The sequence below is a fragment of the Pangasianodon hypophthalmus genome, chromosome 7, assembly GCF_027358585.1.
Source record: "Pangasianodon hypophthalmus isolate fPanHyp1 chromosome 7, fPanHyp1.pri, whole genome shotgun sequence".
Taxonomy (NCBI): Eukaryota; Metazoa; Chordata; class Actinopteri; order Siluriformes; family Pangasiidae; genus Pangasianodon; species Pangasianodon hypophthalmus.
The window spans coordinates 10,850,387-10,873,096 of NC_069716.1; the positions used below are offsets into that span (position 1 = coordinate 10,850,387).

At 39.0% G+C, this 22,710-nt stretch overlaps 1 protein-coding gene and 1 long non-coding RNA gene across 2 annotated transcripts in view; one reads left to right on the forward strand and one right to left on the reverse strand.

Annotated features, from left to right (window-relative positions):
- The window catches only part of LOC113542791 (connector enhancer of kinase suppressor of ras 2), a 141,848-nt gene extending 119,498 nt beyond the window's left edge, over positions 1–22,350 (forward strand). Inside the window, exons 19-23 of the mRNA XM_026940553.3 lie at positions 6,138–6,208; positions 6,329–6,429; positions 7,016–7,517; positions 9,930–10,126; positions 18,640–22,350. Of these exons, the coding sequence (XP_026796354.2) occupies positions 6,138–6,208; positions 6,329–6,429; positions 7,016–7,517; positions 9,930–10,126; positions 18,640–18,849 (1,081 nt within the window). The 3' untranslated portion in view covers positions 18,850–22,350. The remainder of the gene's footprint in view (positions 1–6,137; positions 6,209–6,328; positions 6,430–7,015; positions 7,518–9,929; positions 10,127–18,639) is intronic.
- LOC113542794 (uncharacterized) overlaps positions 3,890–22,710 on the reverse strand; it is a 31,019-nt gene continuing 12,198 nt past the window's right edge. Inside the window, exon 5 of the long non-coding RNA XR_003404353.3 lies at positions 3,890–7,446. This is a non-coding gene — a long non-coding RNA (uncharacterized LOC113542794). The remainder of the gene's footprint in view (positions 7,447–22,710) is intronic.

Genomic DNA, 22,710 nt, shown 5'->3' on the forward strand with positions numbered 1-22,710 from the left:
AATCTCATGTAACTTTAGGCTGCCCATGTGGGGCCATCTTCAGGTTCATGGTTAAAAAATATGTACATTGTATACAGAGTGCAAGCAGGGACTCCGGCAAGACTAGCTATGACAGCATAACTGAAAGGGAGAGCCAGAAGGTAACACAGACATGAGGGCGCCCTGGGACATAAATTGGCCAGCCACTCCACCGCCAACAAATCTGAGTTGAGCGCTTGAGAGTGGGGGAGCGACAGCATCCAAACCTCCCAGTTCACACACGCCTGTGAACCCTCCAGATCTGCTCCTTTACCTAAAAAAAAACTATTCACAAAAGGCTTGATGAAACAAATACGTTTTCAGCCTAGACAAAAACATTGAGACTGTATCTCAGTCCTGAACACTAATTAGAAGGCTGTTCCATAACTGTGGGGCTTTGTAAGAGAAAGCTCTGCCCCCTGCTGTAGCCTTCACTATTTGAGGTACCAACAAGTAGCCTGCACCTTTTGACCGAAGTAGACGTGGCGGATCATAAAAGACCAAAAGTTTGCTCAGGTACTATGGCACGAGACCATTCAGTGCTTTATAGGTCAATAGTAGTATTTCATAATCAATGCGAAATTTGATTGGGAGCCAGTGCAGGGTGGATAATATAGGGGTGATGTGGTCATATCTTCTGGTTCTAGAAAGAACTCCGGCTGCTGCATTCTGGACTAACTGGAGCTTGTTTATGCATCTACTGGAACATCCAGACAGTAAGGCATTATAATAGTCCAACCTAGAGGTAATAAAAACATGAACTAGTTTTTCTGCATCGTGTAGTGATATTATATTTTTTATTTTAGCAGTATTTCTGAGATGAAAGAAGGCTATCTACATGAGCTTCAAGTGAAAGACTGGAATTTATAATCATACCAAGGTCTTTTACTGCTGCACAGGATGAAACAGAAATGCCATACAGAGATACTATGTAATCAGAAAGGTTAATTCTAGCTGCATGTGGTCCTAGTACAAGTACTTCTGTCTTGTCAGAATTAAGTCGAAGGAAGTTAATCAATATCCAGTGTTTGTCCTTTATATATTCCTCAACCTTTTTAAGCTGGTGTCTGTCATCTGGCTTTGCTGAAACATACAACTGTGTGTCATCAGCACAACAGTGGAAGCTAATACCATGACGAATAATTTTACCCAGAGGTGGCATATATAAAGGAGAAAGCAATGGGCCTAAAACAGAACTTTGCGGAACACCAAACTTTACCTTAGTATGCGTAGATAAGTCACCATTTACATCTACAAACTGATAACGATCAGTCAAATAAAACCTGAGCCAGGAGAGGGCCATTCCTGTAACACCAATAACATTTCCTAGTCTATCAAGGAGAATAGTATGAGCAATAGTATCAAAAGCTGCACTAAGGTCAAGCAACACATGCAAGGAGACACAACCCTGATCAGAGGCTGGTAGTAGGTCATTTACCATTTTAACCAGCGCTGTCTCTGTGCTATGATGAGGCCTAAATTCTGACTGATACATTTAATGAATGTTGTTCCTATGTAGGTATGAGCATAATGGCGGGGGAGAGGAGGACGCATTGTCCGACTGGTGGTCATCTACTGCGCATGCTCTGGCTTCAAGGTCATTACAAATGAGGAAGCTGGCTGGCTTTTCTGTGTTTGTCAAAAATAAATAAACGGGACAACAGATATTTGATTTGTCCATTCAAATCGAGAGGGTATAGCTTCATGTTTTAGGCATTTATGACCAGTAGTTTTCTAGTAGTCAGTGTAACGACTCAGGAGGCTGTGTTTTTTATTAAAGAAAACACAGACAAAACTAACAAAGGAAGGACAGGAAACAAAAACTAGGAAAACAATAACTGAGAATAAAGACAAGGCTATTGCAGGGAGACCTCAACAGCACACAAATACAGGAAACCAGTGGAACGACCAAGGAATAAATTCAAAATTTGTGGGAGGGTGTCCTCTGGCTGTCTGTCAGAGAATAATAAAGTGATTTTGGATAATTTGTTTCCTATGTTTGTGCATCTGTACTGTGGAACATATTCAGAAAAGATATGTCAAATCTAGTCAGATATCCAGTGTTTCAGGGCAATGTCATCCCTCAGTATTGACTGGAATATACCTACTTTCTTTAGATTCTGAATGACACAAGAATTTTGTCAGCATATTTATGATCCAGATGTCTTGATGCATACTCTTTGGGTTATTCAATGGTGATCTCTAGAAAGAGTCCTTATGGCTGTATTATTAGCATTGTCATCTGTTTTTATGGTCTCCCTGACTAACACACAAACCTGTTTGCCTTCCTTCTGCTGGAAAATATAATGCTTGTGTGTTTGGTGAGGTTTTACTGTAAGAATCAGGAAGCAGGTATACTCTAATGATGTGTATATTTATTTTACTTTAACAGTGATGCAGGAAATGGTGCATGTCTCTTCAACAGCAAGCATGAACTGAACAGTTAGAGTTATTTGCATAACATATTGACAGATTGTTACAGCCAATGAGAGAACGCATACTTAGGCTCCTAACAGATGATTGGCTTATGAACAGCATAGGAATACTACATCCGTTTCCTTTTAAAGAAACGAAAGGTAAGACACTGTTACTTACTTAGTGAAAACAGGTTCAGCTTTTAGAACATTGCATTGCTATGACTAAAAACTACTGTATCATGCTAGTTGCAAATTTTCTACATATACATATATATATATATATACATGGACTGCCACTTATGCAAAACTTCAAACCACATTTAAAACATGTGAACATCATTACATTGTGTGATTGCACTTTTTTTTTTAAACACATATTTAACTTAGGGCAGCGATCCGCCTACACCTGTGTACAGTCACAGGCCCAGAACAATTCTGGGCTTTATCTGGCATACATATCTGGTAATGTAAGTGGTAGGTTCTGAGAGGTCTTCAGTGTGGCCATGTGTGGTGTGCAATGTCGTTGTGTGGTGTCTTGTGGATTGAATGTATGCAGGGTCCATTATTATCATTCTTTAGGACTTCATCAGGGTTCTAAAGTTTCCTTTGCATCTGTTTCTTCGATATTCCTGTCCATCAGCAGTATGCACATGATAGGATCTCTCAGTATTGGCTGGTTTGGTGACAACAGCCTCGCTCCTGTACTCTAACCATTTGTCCTTCCCTGAGCTGAGACAAAGGCTTAGTTGATCTGTCGTAGTAGCCTTTTTGGTAGTCTTGTTTTTGCATTCTTTTTGCTTTGACATTCTTGCAGCGGATGACCTTTGTCAAAAGCTGTTGGTTCGTGTTGGGTAAAGTTGAGCACAGGCGGCGACTCATCAGAAGCCGTGCTGGGGATTTGAAATAGTCAATGGGGCTGTTACAATACTCAAGAAGACTGAAGTATGGATCTCTTTAATCAGCCTTGGCATTTTCCGGCAGTAACTTTACAGTCTGCACAACCCATTACTTTGTGGGTAATGTGGTATGGGTAAATTCCCACATTCAAGCAAAAGTCATTCCAGGTGAACAGATCAGTATCAACTACTTGCCATGGACTATCTGGAAATTTGTGGCTGATCACGGGTTCTTTGCTGCTGGAGGGATGGTAAGTGAGGCAGGTGGGGCACTTGCTGACAGTCTCCTCTATTTCTTTCCCCATCCCAGGCCAAAATATTATGTCACAAGCCCTCTTTTTAGCCCTCTTTTTTCTCAATACCCAGAGCATGTACATGTGACAGCATTTCTGGATGAAGGCATGTGGGAATGATGATTTTCTCACATTTAAAAACCATTCCATGCAGGTATGAAATCTAATTGTGGTGGGTCCAGAATTCTGCACATTCGGAGGTCATTTTCTCTTTTCTTTAGGCCAGCCATTTAGTATGACTTCCTTTAAGGCCTGAAACTGCAGATCATTTTCAGGCTGAGTTCTGATTATTTCCAGCTTTTAATCACTGACAGGAAGGCTGCTGTACACGGTGTGCACTTGGATGTCCATGCCTTCGCTGAGGCTCAGATCCTGATCAGAAAGTGACTTTCTGGACAACGTGTCTGCAACCAGAATGTCCTTGTCTGGCCGATGTATAATTGTGAAGTCATGTTTCTGGAGTTGTAGAATCATCCTCTGTAGCCTTGGGGGAACTAATGCCAAGGGCTTTCGCATTATGGGCTCAAGGGGCTTGTGGTCACTTTCTACGATGACTTGGTGGCCATAAATATATTGACGGAAACCCTAACAATATTTCAAAGAGTTCTTTCTCGATTTGCACATAGTTGATTTCACTGTCAGTGAGAGATTTGATACCTAGTGGATCTTCCTGCAGCAATACTGCCCCAAGCTCATACTTTCAGGCATCTACTTGTAGCCTGAGCTCTTTGTGAAGCTCAAAATAGGCTAAAACTGGGCCTAGTTCACATATAAGCATTTATTTTATTTTCTTGAAAGCTTTGTCATGCTGACTATCCCAAACAAACTCACTTGATTCCTTCAGCAGCTGGTGTAGCAGTGCATTTGCTTCAGAGAGGCTAGGTGCAAATCATACCTCGCACTGTCTTGAGTTCTCCTTTGCCTTTAGGTGGCTCCACGCCTCTCACAGCAGCAATTTTGGCAGAGTCTGGCTTTATTCCATCAGTGAGAAGGTGTACAAAGTAGCTCACTTCTGTAGCACCGATGTTTTTTTTCTGGATTGAGCTTGACTCCTCTCTCTCTGGAATGCTGTAACATAGCGGTAAGATTTTCATCATCTTCAACTCTGGTTTTTCCATAAATGAGAATGTCATCGACTATAGCTGTGACCCTGTCCGCTGGAACCCATCTTGAGCTGAAACCAGTCCAAAGGGGAGGTGTTGGAAGCGATAGCGGCTGAAAACTGTATTGAATGTAGTCAGTCTCAGAGATTCCTCAGTAAGCTTAATAGCCCAATAGCCCAATCTAGCATCCAAAACCCTTAAGTAGCAGGCTAGAACTAGCTTGGATGTTATATCTTCGAGTGTGGGTAAGGAGGTTGCTTGATAGCTTTGTTAAGGTCTCTCGAGTCTAAACACACCCTTAGTTTGCCTGTGCATGGTTTTTCCGCCACCACCATGGAGGTAACCAGTTCAGTTGGCTCTGAACTGTGCCTGAGCCAGCAACATCTTTTGCTTTTTCGAGTGTCATCTCAGAGCCCACATTCAAAAGTTTTTCCCTTACTCTCGGTGAATGTATTCCAAACACAATACGGTCCCGGATCATTTCATCACTGTTTGCATAATTACAGTCTTTAAGAAGGCGTAATTCCATGACAAACTGCTGATTTTCTGATGATTGGCTTATAACCAACATACGAATACTACAGAAAAGTTTGCCTAAATGATTAAGATCTCTCCCAGTCACCCATCATCCAGTTCATTTCCACTTTTTTCCCAGGTCGACATCAGTCTTTGCTGCTAATATACAGCCAGGCCCACACAAAGATGCTCATTACAAACTCATGCAAAAGAATACATATTGACAAGATGCATAATCATTGCACAATTTACACCTATTTGGCTTCCCAGCATTATCTTTATCTTTTACAGATATATCCTGTTCCTTCTCTGAAGATATTGTCCTCTGTTTGGATTTCATCAGTGGTTTGCAAACAACAGTACATTTTTGAGAAAAAAATGTCTCTACATTAATGCAATGGCATAGTGGTCCATTTATCCTTCTAAATTTGTAGAGAAGATAGAGTCCATTTATATCTGTTGGTTTTGCTATGATGACATTTAAGCATTTATTTTAACTGTTAAAAACTGAAAGGAACATTCTTTGTTCACAGATGGCTTAAAACACAGCATAATAGAACTACACTGAAAATAGCAATTAATATCTATGCCATTGGAGTGAGTGAACAAAAGTTCAGGGAGAAAGGATAAGGGTATAGACAAATTTAGAAAACTGTAATTAATAAAACAAATAAATCACTCAAAACTGTTCCTTATTTTTGATTATGTGGATTACATTAATACACATTATAATATGAACTGCTGAGCTTTAAAAAAAAAATCCTGTCTGTGTTAAAATGTATTCCGTTCTTGATCTGCAAATAAGTACAATTACCAATGTTCAAAGATCTCTTTTCCCATAAACCTACAATAAGCCTACACTGTTAAATCAGATTAAACTCTCATCTTTTTCAGATGGATGAACAGATTGGGGTTGGCAGCTATTGGTTACTCAACTAATGACAAAGTGCCACAGCTTGATGAGGGTAAGGCTAGAAATAGAAATTCATGCGTTTTATGATTATGACTATAAACACAGCCCTGTATATTGCACTTAATATTGTTCTTTGTAGGCAAAGAAAAGATTAAACTGATTTCTCTTTAAGATTACTGGAGTGAAAGTGATCAGGATGATATTGATTCTTCCATGACTCTCAAGAAGGACGGACCATCTTCCCATTCTGACACCTATTATCGGACATCCTCAGTAGGTTGCATATGCTTTTACAAACAGAGATTACCATGCAGCCAAACACAGGGGCACATCCTAAATCAAATTTTTACAGACTTAGTTCTTTGTTCAAGTTCAAAAGATTATTTCATTACAACAGCCAATATATCCACTCCTTGTTAGTGGGATTCTAAGATACGAAAGCATTTGCAGTCAGGCCAAAATTTTCAAACACAGTTCCTATTAATTTGTCCAAGTTCTATGCAAGGCACAATATCATGTGCATTAAGGACAGCAGTGAAACATTCAACCATTAGGTGGCACCAATGTAAAAAGGTTGACATATGGAATAATATTAACAAGCTAGATATGATGAAATTTAGTTTGAAATCAACATCTCATTACTAACGAGCAAAACAAATACATAGACATGTGGTCCCACTCTTCTGCTCACCCTCTCCTCTATCCACCATAAATCTCTTTCACACTTTTCTACATTTCACTTGGTCTCGTCATGGTTCCCTGCCCTCAGGTTCACATGATGGTCTGCTTAGAAGTATCACCTCACGTCTAGAGCTCTGTGAACCTGATGTGCTCCCCTCCATTCCCTTTCCTCTTGCAGATCAACTCTTCTAACCCCTTTCCAGAGTCAAATCATGTGCACCATTTCTCCAGTGAGTCCACATATTCCCACTCTTCAGCTGAAGACTCAAGGGGAGGTGGAGATGGAGGAGGATCAAGTAACACCCATTCATCAAGCTGCCATTCCAGCCATCCCGAGCGCCGCTCATGGCAGGACCTGATTGAGACTCCACTGACAAGCTCAGGCCTGCATTTTCTCCAGACTGATGGCGATAGAAGCTATGATGGGTCCATGGCACTGTCTCCTGAACACAGGAGACAGGCCACCCTGCCTGCACGCAGGCAGCGCTTGGACCGTGATGGACCTTTCCCTCTGGACAAGGAAATGAAGGCATGTTGCACAACTCAAAAGCAGCGTAGCCAGAGTCTCCCGCGGCATCATGAGATGGTGCCCAGGAGTGCACAGAGGGGCTATGTAGAGAAAGATGAAAAAAAACATATGGATGAGCTGCCTATTAATTACAGCAAGGTCACCAAAGATGGTAAGCACTGAAACAGCTTATCAAATTTATCTTCACATGTTCTCCATCATGCACTCAGGGGCATTTCACTCAGGATTTCAAATTATTGGTATTATACTGGGCTTGTCAGGAGGTCCCAGGGTATCCTCCACAGAATTCTCTGTTACATTTTAACAAGCAGTTTCATACATACTGAGATAACAGCTGAAGACCCACATTGAGTCTTCTCCATTAACAAATTAAATTAACACATTGAGGCATGTGTTAACTGGTCCTAGCTCTGGGGGTATGGGGGACATGGTGCATGGCAACCCCCAGGTAGCATGGCTGCAGCATGGATGTCCTGAGGTGGCACACTACTAAATAAGGCCTATGAAGACTGTCCTTGTAGAGTCTTATAGCATGGACCGGGCCTCCAAGCTGTCTATAGGCTAATATGATGACATACAACAACAGGGGGTTAACTTAGACAGTGGTACCCCTTGTGTCCTCCATAGAAAATAAACAGTTGGACTGAGAATGAGATGCCTACTATACAATCTAAATAACAACTATGCTGAGCACAGTAAGGAACACTTGCTTACCCTACTCGAAGGTTGCAATAGTTTGATTCACAAAGATAGGTGATATAACCTTGAGGGGAAATCCTGGATTCCATAACAAGGTCACCTCAGAGTCATATGGCCACCACTACATGCAGGGCAAGCTTATCACCAGGGCATACAACTCCCCAACTATTTTAAAAAGGCAGAGGCAGGATTCAAAGTGGCACAAACTGAAGAGACTACTCCAGGCTCCTAGGGGATAGTGGCATGTGCAGGCACTTCTACTCATTTAGAAGGGCAGTAATAATCCTAAGGTATCCTACAGAGGGTAAACAGGGACTGTTTTGCGGTCACTTCTACTCATTTAGAAGGGCAGTAATAATCCTAAAGTATCCTACAGAGGGTAAACAGGGACTGTTTTACAACACCTTTCAATTATGAACATGTAAATTAGGTGTGTCTCCTGGACAGCTCGACCACAAGTCTCAACTGGCAATTCCATCTGAGGGGCCAGATCCATTGACAGAGGTGACCTACACTCATGGGAAAAAAGTGTCCCTCCTTCAATTCTATTGAAGACCTAAATAACAATTGTGTCATCCTCATTAACTTCTATACACAAACAAATAACCTCAGGTGACAACAAAAAACACAACAGATTTCAATATGTAATAATTATTTCTAAAAAGTAAACCAACATTCAGAAAGCAGGTAGGAAAAAAATAAGTACACTGTTCCAACTTCCACAGTCATTAAGAGAGTAATTAGCAGTGTTTGATATGCTGTAGCTGGTTTTCACCAAACATGGTGCTGTGCATGCTGACCAAACATCTCCACCTTGGTCTCATCCGTCCAAAGAATATTGTTTTGTTACAAACTTTTGTGCTTCGTTCAGATGCAATTTGTCATCACTGTGCTGCACAAAACTGGTGACGATCCTTGCCTAACAAGAGATTAAGATACTGTCTGCATGAGCACAAGTCCTGTAGCATGGTTATTAGTTGCTACCCACAATGTATAGCATGAACTATGGGGCAATCCAACCCATATGCAGAAAAAAATGGTTTGTGTGGCAAGAATACCCGAAACAAAGATCTGTAGCAGTAATCCAGCAGGTTCAGCAATAAACAGTGTGTGGTATGTTGGAGTACGACTCTACAATTCTAACTTCCGTAGACAGCTACTTGGTCCGGAACATGGAATATTTGAAGGACAAAATATGGAAAAAAATGATGAGGGCAGCAATGCTAATAGGGAAAACTGACTTGAGATGGTTAGGACAAGTGAATAATAATAGTTTCAACTTCCAAGAAAAGAATCTTTTATTGTCAGACAGCTAATGAGTAATAGTAATTAAAATTTCAGTAGAGTGTCACTCTCTGCACAGTTGCTTTTTGGATGTAATTTCAGAAATAGGCAATGTAGTTACCTAGCTAGTTAGACAAGGCAGTTTCATTCATTTATCTTCATTAGCTGCTATATCCTAGTCAAGGTTACAGTTGATCTGGGAAAACCTGGCGCAAGGCAGGGATAGACCCTAAAAGAGACACAAGTCCATCTCAGGACACACATTCACACATTCATTCACAACTATGGAAAATTTTGAGTTGCCGTTGTTGCCAGCATGTTTTTCAGAGGTGGGAGAAAACCAGAGAACCCAGAGAAAACACACATGAACATGGTGAGAACATGAACAGAATCTCACACAGACTATAACCGGAGCTCAGGAGCCACCTGGAAACCATGGAGCTGTGAAAATTCAAAGAAGCTTGTGTAAATGGCCATTGTGTCAACCCTGCATGCACTCACAGGACGAACCATGCACTTTGTTAACCAGAAGCTTGAGATGGAATTGTGGCTCAATGTGCTCTGCATCTCATTTGTCCAGCAAGTCAAGGTCATGATGGGAAGGTTGTGGATGGACTGGAGGAGCTGTATTGTACTCTGGTGCAGGCCAACCTCTCTCTCCTTGGTGACATTCAACCCACCACCAAGCAGGAGCTCCGCCACCTCCTCCCGCGCTGCAGAGACCCCCTAATGAACGACAAGCTGCACCATGTTCGAGTCCTCAACAGCACACTAAAGGTGGGTCAACTATTCTCCTTTCACTTATATTGGTAAAATCATCCCCCTTCCTCCCTCTTAGTAACAGCCACTACTCTTCTGCCAAGGCTTTCCATCAGATCTTGGAACATTGCTGTTGTATTTGATTACAAGAGCCTTAGTGAGGTCAATCAATGATGATTGACAATTTTGTTGGTTGTGTGCTCTACTTCTATGGTCTAATTAAAAGCTGTCTGTCAGGTTTTGTAAACTGTTAAGCTGTACCAGGAAAAGGGCTTTACCAAACTGGTGGCACAAAGAAAAAAAAAAAAACGTGAAATTTTATTGTACTCTATAGTAAACCAAGTAGACTAAGAGAAGTGTTTCCACCAATAAAAGAATATTTATTATCCAATATCACAGCAATTAATTGATTACCACACCACAATCACATCCATCCCAATAAAATGCAAGAGATCAGTAAATATACACATGTACATGAATAGGGGTCACATGCATTTATTTTAGTTTGTCCTTTTTATATCACTAAGGACAGCAAACATCTGGTGCACACCCACACATATGCACGCACACACACGCACACATGCTGTTTTAACCAAAAACCAAAGAAATAAAGTGGTAATAAGTTGAAGAAGAAGCATGACTTACAAACGACTTACAAACTGGTGCATTTACTCATACAGTAATACAAGAAAAAGTGGATCTAAGAACACCAGATAACCACCAGAGATAGTGCTTATCATAGGCTGTGTTGATGACATCTGTCACCCAGTGGGACAGTGTCTGCTTTGGCAAGGGAGCACCCCGTGACTGATGAAAGAATAGCAGCCATGCAGTTCAAACAGTACTGTAAGACACATACTGGACGCAGTAATGAACATTCAGCAGATTGACCTTCACAGAACCCTGCAAGGTCAATTGCTTGGCTCATAAACTTTGGTTAAATGACCTAATTCAGGAACCCTGGGTTCAGCCAGAAGGTCATTCTGGAATCACCTGTACATGCAGGGCAAACTTATAACCAGTGCATGCAATTCTCCCACCCTTATACAAAGGTGATCTCCAGCAAAAAGGCTGTCTTCGATGATGTCCATTACAGATGGCTAACCTAACGATGCCTATCACAAAACTGTGTTGGCATTACTGAAAATTCAAGCCTGAAAATGGTAATTGGTAATTAATGGCTAATTAACTGTAATGTTCATTTGGCAATAAGTGGATGGATTGATGGAGCAGACATCAGTCAGTAACTAAAGGCAGTCAGTAAGGGTAAGCATTCTGCCCTAGGAGATAACAACACCAAAGGTTTTTTTTTCTTAGAGGAACTTAATGATTGATAGCAGGCACGTGCACAGATAAACCCCAGGTGGTAAAGAAGCACCTGCCTTTTTGGTCTATGACTAGATAAGTGCCCTTTTTGCAAGACTTTTTTTTTCTTTTTTTAATTTTATATTTGTTTTTATTTAAATTTGGCCCATGGCATCAATTCTCAATTAAGCGCATGCCCGACAACTGCATTTAAGTTCTAATTCTGCGTGACCGCACGAGCCCCTGTCCCGTCCCCCCTTGCCCCTCCCTGACCTGCCTTCATTGATGACAGCCAGGTAACGATAGTTTTTGCCCTAAGCTTTGGCATTGTGTGTCACTGCTGTGAATTTAAACCACTAATAAAACATTTCAATACAGCCAGCCTAACTTAGGAAATAGTTCTTCAATAAGCTTAACAACAAGCAAGCTAGTCTGACGATGGTGTAAAATAGTGTCATGCAGGGTCAGAAATGCCACCAGTGTTAATAAAAATATCCCCAAAATTCAAGATATGAATTGCCCCTGTATGAGTTCTTGTTTTTCATATTTATAACATAATATAGTTAAGCAATATCACATGAGCAAGAGTGCTTTCTTCCCGAATATCAGCACAATTGCAAATGTGATATTGTTTACTGAACTGTTGTATAAAATGAATAAGTTAATATTAAATGACAATTTTTGACACAATTTTGTCAGTTTTTACTGTTTTTGCTCTATTTGGCCAACGAAAATAGTTCCAAACAAAGCAGAACAGCTGCGTTTCCCAGCAACACAGAGTAATGTTTCATTCGTGAATGATTCAGTGTTTTTTAACGAATGGCATGAGTCAATGATTCAATGACCCATTCCTAAAGACAGTCACTTGCTTTGTTTATGAATGAATCTGCCATTTTGAATGAATGATTCAGTGACTCACTTAAGACTTAGTGATTTAATTAGTTTCATATATAAAAGTATCATTTCATTTTTTCCAACATTTCATATTTCTATATTCAAAATGTTGTATTTAAAACATTAATCTCATAAGTTAATCTTATGAGTCATAACATTATTTATGCAATTTTAATTGCAGTAATTGCATCTCTGAGCTGCATTAAACAGTCTGTGTAAATGCATCTAAATGCCACTTCATTACACTACATTGATTTTGCTCATTTACCAATTCCAGCATGCCAACGATGGACAGGCTAAGAAAACAGAAAGAAAAGGAGCTACAGCAGGCAGCACAGGGTAGCAGCTCTCTTCTATCCTGGATCAGGCCATCTAGCAGTAAGGAGGATGAGGGAGATGTATTGCCACCTGATACAGAACCCATCTCAGATGAAGAAGAAAGGTCAGAGTCTAGAGCAGAGTCATGTTCAGGGACAGCTACAGAAACAATGCTCTCTGACACATTAGATCAAGACGATGGTGAGATGGAGACAGGATCCAATGTAGCACAGGAAGGGTGAACCAGCTGTTAATTTACTAGAAATCGGTTAAGTATTAAACATCTGCATGAGTGCATGATTATTAAAATAAATAAATAAATATGTAAACAATTAAAGGATGTTCTACAGTATGTAACTATTTTTATAAATAATTGAGAGGAGTGCCCTTTTTTTTTCACTTGAGCACCTGCCTCCCAAAATGTCTGTGCCTGGCCGTGAGATTGATAGTTATGGTGGTTTAAGAGAGAGCAAGTTAATTGCTGTTTAGGGTGTTCCTCATCTCAGTGTTCTTTGAGGTGTTTGGATGTTACACCACTGGATCTGAAATGTATTCCGAAATCTTTGGTACAGTTATGGCTTCAGACTATAGGATTAAGTATAATGTTTTCTGTTTACTCTCAGATAAAGTAATTAGCCTTATTGTAAATGGTCTGCATAGCCCTGCAAAGAAAAAGAACATTCTCAGTTAGCTGAAGCAACTCAACTGTAGTATAGCATTCTTGCAAGAAACACACAGTACTGTGGAAAAGTCTCAGATTTTTAAATATTATTTTAAAATAGTATTTTATATCTTTATTTTATGACTTCTGTATTATTGAGTCCAGTGCAAAATAGATTTCCAAACCATTTCCCACAAAAAATTAAATGTTACAGAAAACTTTTTGTATATCTGTAAAGAAGGGTGACGTAATACTTAATAGACCATTATTCAGACAAAAAAAATTAATGCTGGCTGTCTTGCAGGTATAACCTGCAAAAACAGAAATAAGTGTGACAGTCTCCTGAAGAACTCTCAGATTCTCCAAGATAAAAACCCCACGAGCCAATTTCCTTATAAAACTGCACAAAGTGTACCTGAGGCTACTGATTCTTTTTAAAGGCAAAAGCTTGTCATGCTAAATATTGACTTTGTTTAGTTTACTGCTGTTTACTGTTATTATAGAGGTTTTTTTTTTATTGTAGAAAACATTTAATTTCGCTGTATATTAAGGCATCTTTGCTTTACAGCATTTGTTTCCTAAGACCTTTGCACAGTAGTGTATGTTGCATGTTGAGCATGGGAAATTGGGCAGGAAATGGGCAGATGGAGGTTTTTTCTCCCCTCGCTACTCCGGAAGGAAATGAGGTGTAGCTATATTAATAAATATATCATTACTTTACACTACAAAGACTCAGAAGGCAGGTGCATATTAGTGAATGGAATTATAGATGATAGTATCTTCTTATGTAATATTTATGCACCAAATGAAAATGACCCTAATTTAAAAAAGTCTTTAGTCTTATTCTAAGTAAGAGCATAGGCACTCTTCTAATAGGTGGCAAATTTAATTGTGTTTTGTATGATAAAATGGATAGGTTCCCATTATCTTCAACAATCTGTGCAAGAGTGAGCAAAGCATCATTACCAGAGATGAGTTTGGTGGATATATGTAGATATCCCAGTAGCCAAGATTTTACATTTATTCAAATAGGCGCTATTCATGGATTGATCCTTTTTTGCACCTAAATCTGAATACCACAATTCAAACTCAGGTACCTCGCTAATTATTCTATGGGAGTGTGCAAAAGTCTACTTGCAGGGAGAATTATCAACCTTCACATGTTCTAGAAAGGAAGAAAAAGAGGTCAGCTGTATTGAAATATAAAACAAAGTGAAGACTCAAAGCAGCACAAATCCACAAATTCAACAGCACTTTTACAGTCACTCAAAGAAGCAATTAGATCATTAGATGCTTTGCTTACAGGAAAAAAGCATAAGTTTTGCCAAACACAGGTCTTATTATCCAAAGCAAGCTGCTACATGCATCTCTGCTGAAAAAAAAATTAGTCTTCCCAAGCTGTGGTGAAAATAAAGTCAACTGAATCAGGTGAATTTCCATTTCCATTTATAACAGATCTCTGAGGCTTTTGCTGAATTTTATAGATGCCTCCTACAGATAGGAACTGCCTCATGTGGAACTGAATATTAAGTGAATTAATGAAATTCAATTATTAGTGAAATTAAGTCCTTTTTAGGCTAGATTACCCAGAAAAAAAACCTTCTAGAGAATGCAGCACAAGAAGATCACTGATTGAGAAATTCATGATGCTATATTCATGATGTAGGTCTAAAAATAATAAAAGTCTAGGTATGTAAGTGAGATTTATAAAAAAAAAATTAAAAAATTGACATGATATCCCCTCTGTTATTGTAGGCATACAACTGTGTCTCACAAACAAATTCTCTAGCCCCATCTTGGAGAGATGCCATTGTAACAGAAAGGAAAGACTCTTCTGAATGTAGTTCATAATTTCTCTTCTAATGTTGATAAAAAAAAAATTAGTTGCATATATTCTCTTTAAACAACTGAACAAGTATATCCCACAAATTATACAACCAGATCAGACAAGGTTTTGCAGGTTGATACTCAGATAACAACATTTGCAGACTCTTAAATGTTATGTCTTGCACAAAAGCTGTATGTGTATAAAAAGGGGAAGCAATGATGCTATCTCTAGATTCAGAAAAAGGCTTTCGACCACATTTCTTGGAAGTATCTTTTCCAAATTCTAATACAATGTTCTAAGTTCTTTGGAAAGAACTTCTTCAATTGGATTCATATATTATACTCAGCACCAAGAGCTGCAATTTGAGTTAACGGCTGCACCTCAGAGCCCTTTATACTTGGAAGTGAAACATACCAGGGGTGCCCCTATCACCAACAGTGCCCAGCATAAATGAGTACACCCCAACAGATTTCTCAGAAAATCATCCCTCTCTCAATACTTTCTATGGAATCCTATACAATAAATTATTCCAGCAACTCTGGTTTATTGGTGGCAAATGAGATTTTTCAGCACAAAAACAAAATTGGAATTTTTTTAACAAAATGATTTAAAAAGCTAATTAACGGGAATTCAACAACAGATCATCACACAGGTGGCTGCCAGATAATTGACAATTAAGGGTGGTATTTAGCCCATTAAATCCCCTCCCATTCAATGCTGACAATAATGGCACAACATGGAGCAGAAATGTCACAAGACTTGAGAAAGAAAGTCATTTCTTTACATGAAAAAGGGCTACAAGACAATTAGTAAATCATTGCTAATCAGATGGAATACATCAGATGGAAAAATTCGAAAAGGTTGGACTTGTGGCAAGCTCTTCGAGACATCCAAGGCCGTCCATGGGAGCTAACACCTCAAGATGAGCATTTTTTGTGCTAAGAAGAGTTAAGGAAAATTGCCATGCAAGTTCATCACAGTTAGCTGAAGCTGTAGAAAGCTAAACCGGGTGACTGTTTCAAGGAAGCGACTACTAAAGTCCATGCACAAAAAAGTCCATTTAGCATTTACCAGGGCCCATGTTGACAAGGGTGAAGAATATTGGGACTCCATACTTTGGTCTGATGATACAAAGGTACATTTTTTTGGAACTGATGGCATCCAAACTGTATGGCATCCCAAGGGGAAGAGTACAATGAAAAATGCACAGTAAAGCATGGTGGTAGCATGTTCTTCTGTGGGGTTGTATGAATGCTGCATGTTTAAGGGAATTACACTGATATCATCATGAATTCATAAATGTACTGAAAACCTCTGAAAAAGAAGATGCTACCATCTCTCCACGACCTGAACTGCCCCAACATGCAACACGATAATGACCCAACACATACATCCAAGGCCACTGCTGCATTTCTGAAGAAGAACAGGGTGAAAGTGATTTGGTGGCCAAGCATGTCACCCAACCTCAACCCAATAGAACACCTGTCGGGAGTTCTGAAAAGACAGGGCATGCATCATTCTCCATCCAGCATCCATGCTCTGAAAGAGCTCATTCTCCAAGAATGGAGAAAGATAGACATGGCAGTATGTCCCAAAATTGTTCAATCCATGTCAGGAAGAGTTGGTGCTTTTCTTAAATATCATGGAGGCCATACAAAATATTAGATTTGGTAGAATTTGTTGTAGGTTGTATTCATTTTTGCAACAGCTAATTTTAATAAAATGTATCATTTTCTTATCCGAATTATGTTGGTGACCAACCTTTTATGTTCCTAATAAAACAAAAGTTTAATAAAACTGTTTGTCAAAATTCCGCTAATTGCTCTGGTGTTCATTGAGAAATAGATAAAAAATCTTAATTTTTATTGTCAGTGTTTTAAATCTGATGCGGGCAGCTACAGGAAGCCAGTAGGGAGAGCATAGCAATGGGGTAGTGTGGGAGAACTTGGGAAGGTTGAAAACAACTTGGGCAACTGCATTCTGGATCAGTTGCAGAGGCAGACCTGCCAGGAGGGAGCTGCAGTAGTCCAGTCTTGACAAAGGACTGAACAAACACAAGAGTGGCCTCTGTGAATAGAAATGGATGAATACTTCTGATGTTGTAAAAAAAAAAAAAAAAAAAAAAAAAAAAAATTATCAAGAGCATGTCAGTTTAGGAATGTGGGAGGAGAAGGACAGTTGATTATCCATGGTTACCACAAGGTCGCAGAGCAAAATGACATGGCTCAGCTACTGGTTTGTTCTATGTATAGAAGAGTCTCCTGAACATAGGAAAGCTCTGTGTGTCAGCCAGTGCTAGGCCTGAAAGTTTGTGGTTGTGGTCAGTGGGGTAAGAGTCATGGAGGGACACCTATGCTCTGGCCCTGTTAACAATGAGGTAAATGGCCCGAAGTAAATGGAAGGACACACATGCTCCTATTCTGTGAAACAGAGTGAACCATTGAACAAGGATGTTCTAGTTATCTTGGACACTGCAGAGCATAAGCTAACAAGCTAAACTAGCAACTAGAGAAACACTAAGTTTGCAAGTCACAGCACAATACTCTGAGTCTTTTATGGCTGTGGAGGACAGAAAAACTGTAACTCCAACCGTAGTCACAACCTTTACAGGATAGCTCCCAAATCTACATGCCGAATGTATGCAAAAGTGATATTAACATACATTTGTACCTAAGTTGTCATTTTAAGTTGCCAACTCTGAACATCTTGACCAGGTTCTATAAAAGATTAGGCCTTCAGGAATACTGGCAGCCACACCCCTACCACTACAGAGCCCATCTTCTTTGTACACAAGCTATACCATTTAATGTGTGTTTGGACACCAGAGAATGATTCACCAAAATGCAAACCTCCTTGTCCTATCTGAGCCTTGTGCCCCCATATCCTTTACATAGCCATTGCTATGCAAACCCAACAAGGCTCAGTGGCTAAGACCTTAGACTTCTGATCGGAAGGTTGAGAGTTCAAATCCCAGTACCACCAAGCTGCCATTGCTGGGCCCTTGAGCAAGGCCCTTAACCCTCAGCTGCTCAGCTGTATAAATGAGATAATTGTAAGTCACTCTGGATAAGGGCATCTGCCAAATGCCATAAATGTAAATGTCCCCATGTGTATTTAAGTCCAAGTATTACTGCAGTTTGTGACTTTGTAGTGTTTACACTGCTCATTAATGTAATATTTCACATTGGCCTATGATGCACTTGTTTTTTTTTTGTACTGCAGTATTACATTGTATACTTCTGTATTATGTTATGTGCTGTAAAATGCTGAATTTTACAGTAAGTGGTTGCTACCATGGTCTCATGTTTGTAAAGTCATATGAATTTGCATCCCTAAATTCATATGAAATGTTCAAAAATGTAAGGTTAGGGTAAGTGTGGCATCAGTGGTTATAACTTTTCTATGATTTGTATGAAATCAAACAAAGTTCAACTACATCTCTATTGCTCATTGAACATTGTACAAATTTGTGAATGTCTTGTGACGTCAGGTTTGCTAATGCATGCCTTTCTCTCTCTTGCTCAGGCAAAAATGGATGAATTAATAATTATTGATCAACTACTGGAGGGCCCTGGCCTCACAGCAAAGATGTTCCGTGAGTGGAAACAGTGTCATTATGAGTTTTTCCTGGATATCTGCAAGTTGAGCTCAGGCAACAATGGGGCAGATGAATTCTCACCACTGGAAGCCCGTCTCTTGATGCACACACACACATTCATTGAGACGCATGTGTGATATAGGGACCAAATATAGAAAAGGCCTCAGATCTTTCTCCATTTCATTTCCATTACTTGCAGTGATGCCGAAGCAACTGACTACCCAAGCACTTTAACGTGTAAATATGGCCAAGAACAAGATAATTAGGGTCAATGTAAATAATTTGCTGAGTGACAGTAGTGCTACAAGGTGCCTATAGCATGTCTGTAGAGAAAGCATTCTTTCTAAAACCTAGAAACTAGGAAGATTTTTTTTTTTTTACAACTGTGATTATTGAATAAATAATCTTTTCTTTTCCTATCTTTGGTTGAGTTGCTGGTCAGTTACTGGAAGGAAAGTAGTATCAATGTGGATAGGTGCCATTTTCTACCACAACACTGTACTTTTTGTAGTTTGCACCAAGAAAGCTCTGATACTCTGTTCATTTATACTGCTGACTAATAGAAATATCAGTTGAGGTTGTTGTGAACATGCCACACATCGACAGGAGCTTTTCACTGGAATTAATTCAATGAAATACAGATTTTTGTGTATGCTCAGAAGTAGCTACTGTTTTAAACTGTGATTTATTATTGTGAATGCAAACTTTTGATTCTGTGTATGCAGAATGTATAACAGATTTTGCCTGATTACTTGTTGCCTAGAAAGTGAGGATGGAAAATACATTTCTACAGTTAGAAAGATTGAAATTGTAGAGTTTATAGACTGTGTTTCAGTTAATATAATTTAGTTTCTTTGTTTGATATGCGTTGTTAACAAAATGTCACAAACTGTGCTACAGTTATACATGCATAAGCATATACAAGCACATTATGATGAGGGCATGAAAATATTCCATTATCTAAGGATGCAAAAGAAACTTTGTGTTGCTACATCACATGGTGTTAAACTGTTCAGCAAAGAAATCTGGTGGATAAACAGACACTGTATTGTAAAGTAGTAAGATAATTTTGTTACAGTCTAGCAAGTCCAAAGCACTTGTGTCATAGATTTAGATAGTGAATTAGATCTGGTCAAATACTGATAGTCCCTGTTAAACAGTCAAACTGAGTTTGCTGTCAAATATGGCACATGAATGTTGAAAATGTGATAAAGATATGAAAATATGAAGGAACACATCTACCAGAAAAACTAAATTACTAGGAATGACTGCTGAATAAAATTCTTTCAAAGCATGTGTTTGAGATCAATCTGATAGTATTTAAAAAAAAAGTATTCCATCTGTGAGAGATATTTAATGCCTGTGAAGACGAATACAAAGAGCACATTGTTTTTCTTTTCGCTAAGTAGTGACCAGTGAGAAGTACTAATTCAATGCATGTGGAATACTCAAATCTGTATATTAGTAGATTTTTTTTTTTGCTGGCCAAATTAAGTGAATTAATTAAATCAGATAGCAAGCAGTATTAATTGGTTTACAAAGGTGTGAAGTGTATCCAAAATATATGCTAAACATAAAATATACTGTGCTATACCCCTTGTATTATTATTTAATGAATAATTCTGGTTTATGCAACATAAACATGTCAGTAGTAAATGTTTGTTTACTTCTGCCAGGCCAGGAGAAGTATTATTTTGTCTTTACTAGCATATTTATGTCTCTTTCTTTTGTTCTTTCGTTGTTTCTTTTTAATTGATTTTGTTTAAATGTGTTAAAGAAAATGGCAATTAGAATTAGTTTTATTTTATTTGAAGGCCTTTTTTGATTAATGTCAAAAGATGTAACGATTAACATAAAATATTATTTTATGAACTGTGTTATTTTATTTTAAAACTGTGTAATACCAACAAAACTGCATTGTTATAAGCACAAGCATCACTCATATGTGCATACATATATATATATGCATACAGTCAGGTCCGGAAGTATTTGGACAGTGACAGAGTTTCTGTGATTTTTGCCTTGATACACCACCACAATGGATTTGAAATAAAACAATCAAGATGTGATTGAAGAGGTTCCACAAAAATATGGCATTTACCATTTAGGAATTACAGACATTTTAAGCAAAGTACTTCCATTTTTAGGTGCTCAAAGGTATTTGGACAATTGAGTGACAAGAAGTTAATTGACCAGGTGCGGTCCATTCCCTTGTTACTTCAAGACAAATGACACAGATAAAAAGATCTGGAGTTGATATCAGTTATTGAGTTGGCATTTGGCAGCTGTTCGACTGGAGCTACCAATATGAAGTCCAAGGAGATCTCAATGCAAGTGAAGGAGGCCATCATTAGGATGAAAAAACAAAAGAGACCTATCAGAGAGATAGCAGAAACTTTAGGAGTGGCCAAATCAACAATTTGGTACATTCTTAAAAAGAAAGAAAGCACTGGCGAGCTCAGCAACACCAAAAGGCCTGGAAGACCACGGAAGACCACTAAAGTGGATGATCGCAGAATCCTTTCCTTGTTGAAGAAAAACTTCTTCACGACATCAACAGAAGTCAAGAATACTCTGGAGAAGGTATCATTGTCAAAATCTACACTCAAGAGACGCCTTCATGAATGTAAATACAGAGGGTTTACAACAAGTTGGAAACCACTGGTAACATTCAAGAACAGGAAAGCCAGAATAGACTTTGCCAGAAAACATCTAAAAAAGCCTCCCATGTTCTGGAATAAGATTCTTTGGACTGATGAAACCAAGATTAACTTGTCCCAGAATGATGGGAAGAGAAAAGTATGGCGAAAGAAAGGAACAGCTCATGATCCAAAGTATACCACATCATGTGTCAAACATGCTGGAGGCAGTGTTATGGCATGGGCATGTATGGCTGCCAATGGAATGGGCTCACTGGTGTTTATTGATGATGTGACTGCTGACAGAAGTAGCAAGATGAATTCTGAGGCGTATATACACTTTCTGCTCACATTCAGCCAAATGCTACAAAACTGATAGGACACTGCTTCACAGTGCAGGAGGATAATGACCCTAAACATACTGCAAAAGCAACTCAAGACTTTTTGAAGGCAAAGAAATGGAATATTCTTCAATGACCAAGTCAGTCACCTGATCTCAACCCAATAGAGCATGCTTTTCATTTACTGAAGACAAGACTGAAGGCAGAAAGACCCACAAACAAGCAGCAACTGAAGGTGGCTGCAGAGAAGGCCTGGCAAAGCTCCAGGGAGGAAACTCAATGGAAACTTGGTGATGTCTATGGGCTCCAGACTTCAGGCAGTCATTGACTGCAAAGGATTTTCATCCAAGTATTAAAATTAGGGTTATATTTACAATTATGTCACATATTGTGTCATGTAATTCCTAAATGGTAAATGCCATATTTTTGTGGAACCTCTTAAAATAAAGCTGAATGTCTACACCTTGATCACATCTTGATTGTTTTATTTCAAATCCATTGTGGTGTTGTATAAAGGCAAAATCACAAAAACTCCATCATTGTCCAAATACTTCCGGACCTAACTGTGTATGTATATATCAGTTGGATATATATCAGCCAATCATGTGGCAGCAGCACAATGCATAAAATCATGCAGATCCAGGTCAAGAGCTTCAAGTAATGCTCATATCAAACATCGGAATGGGGAAAAATGTGATCGCTGTGACTTTAACCGTGGCATTGATACCAGATGGGCTGGATTGAGTATTTCAGAAACTGCTCATCATCTGGGATTTCCACGTCTCTACAGTATACACAGAATGGTGCAAAAAAACAAACAAACAAAAAAAAAGCACTGCGTGAGCAACAGTTCTGTAGGTAGAAATGCCTTGTTAATGAGAGAGATCAGAGGAATATTGACAGATTGGATTTTCTGCTCACCAAGGTTGTAAAGAGTAGATATTTGAGTTACTACAGAATTGCTTTCGGCTCAGAACATTTGGTCATTCTCCTCTGATCTCTCTCATCAACAAGGTGT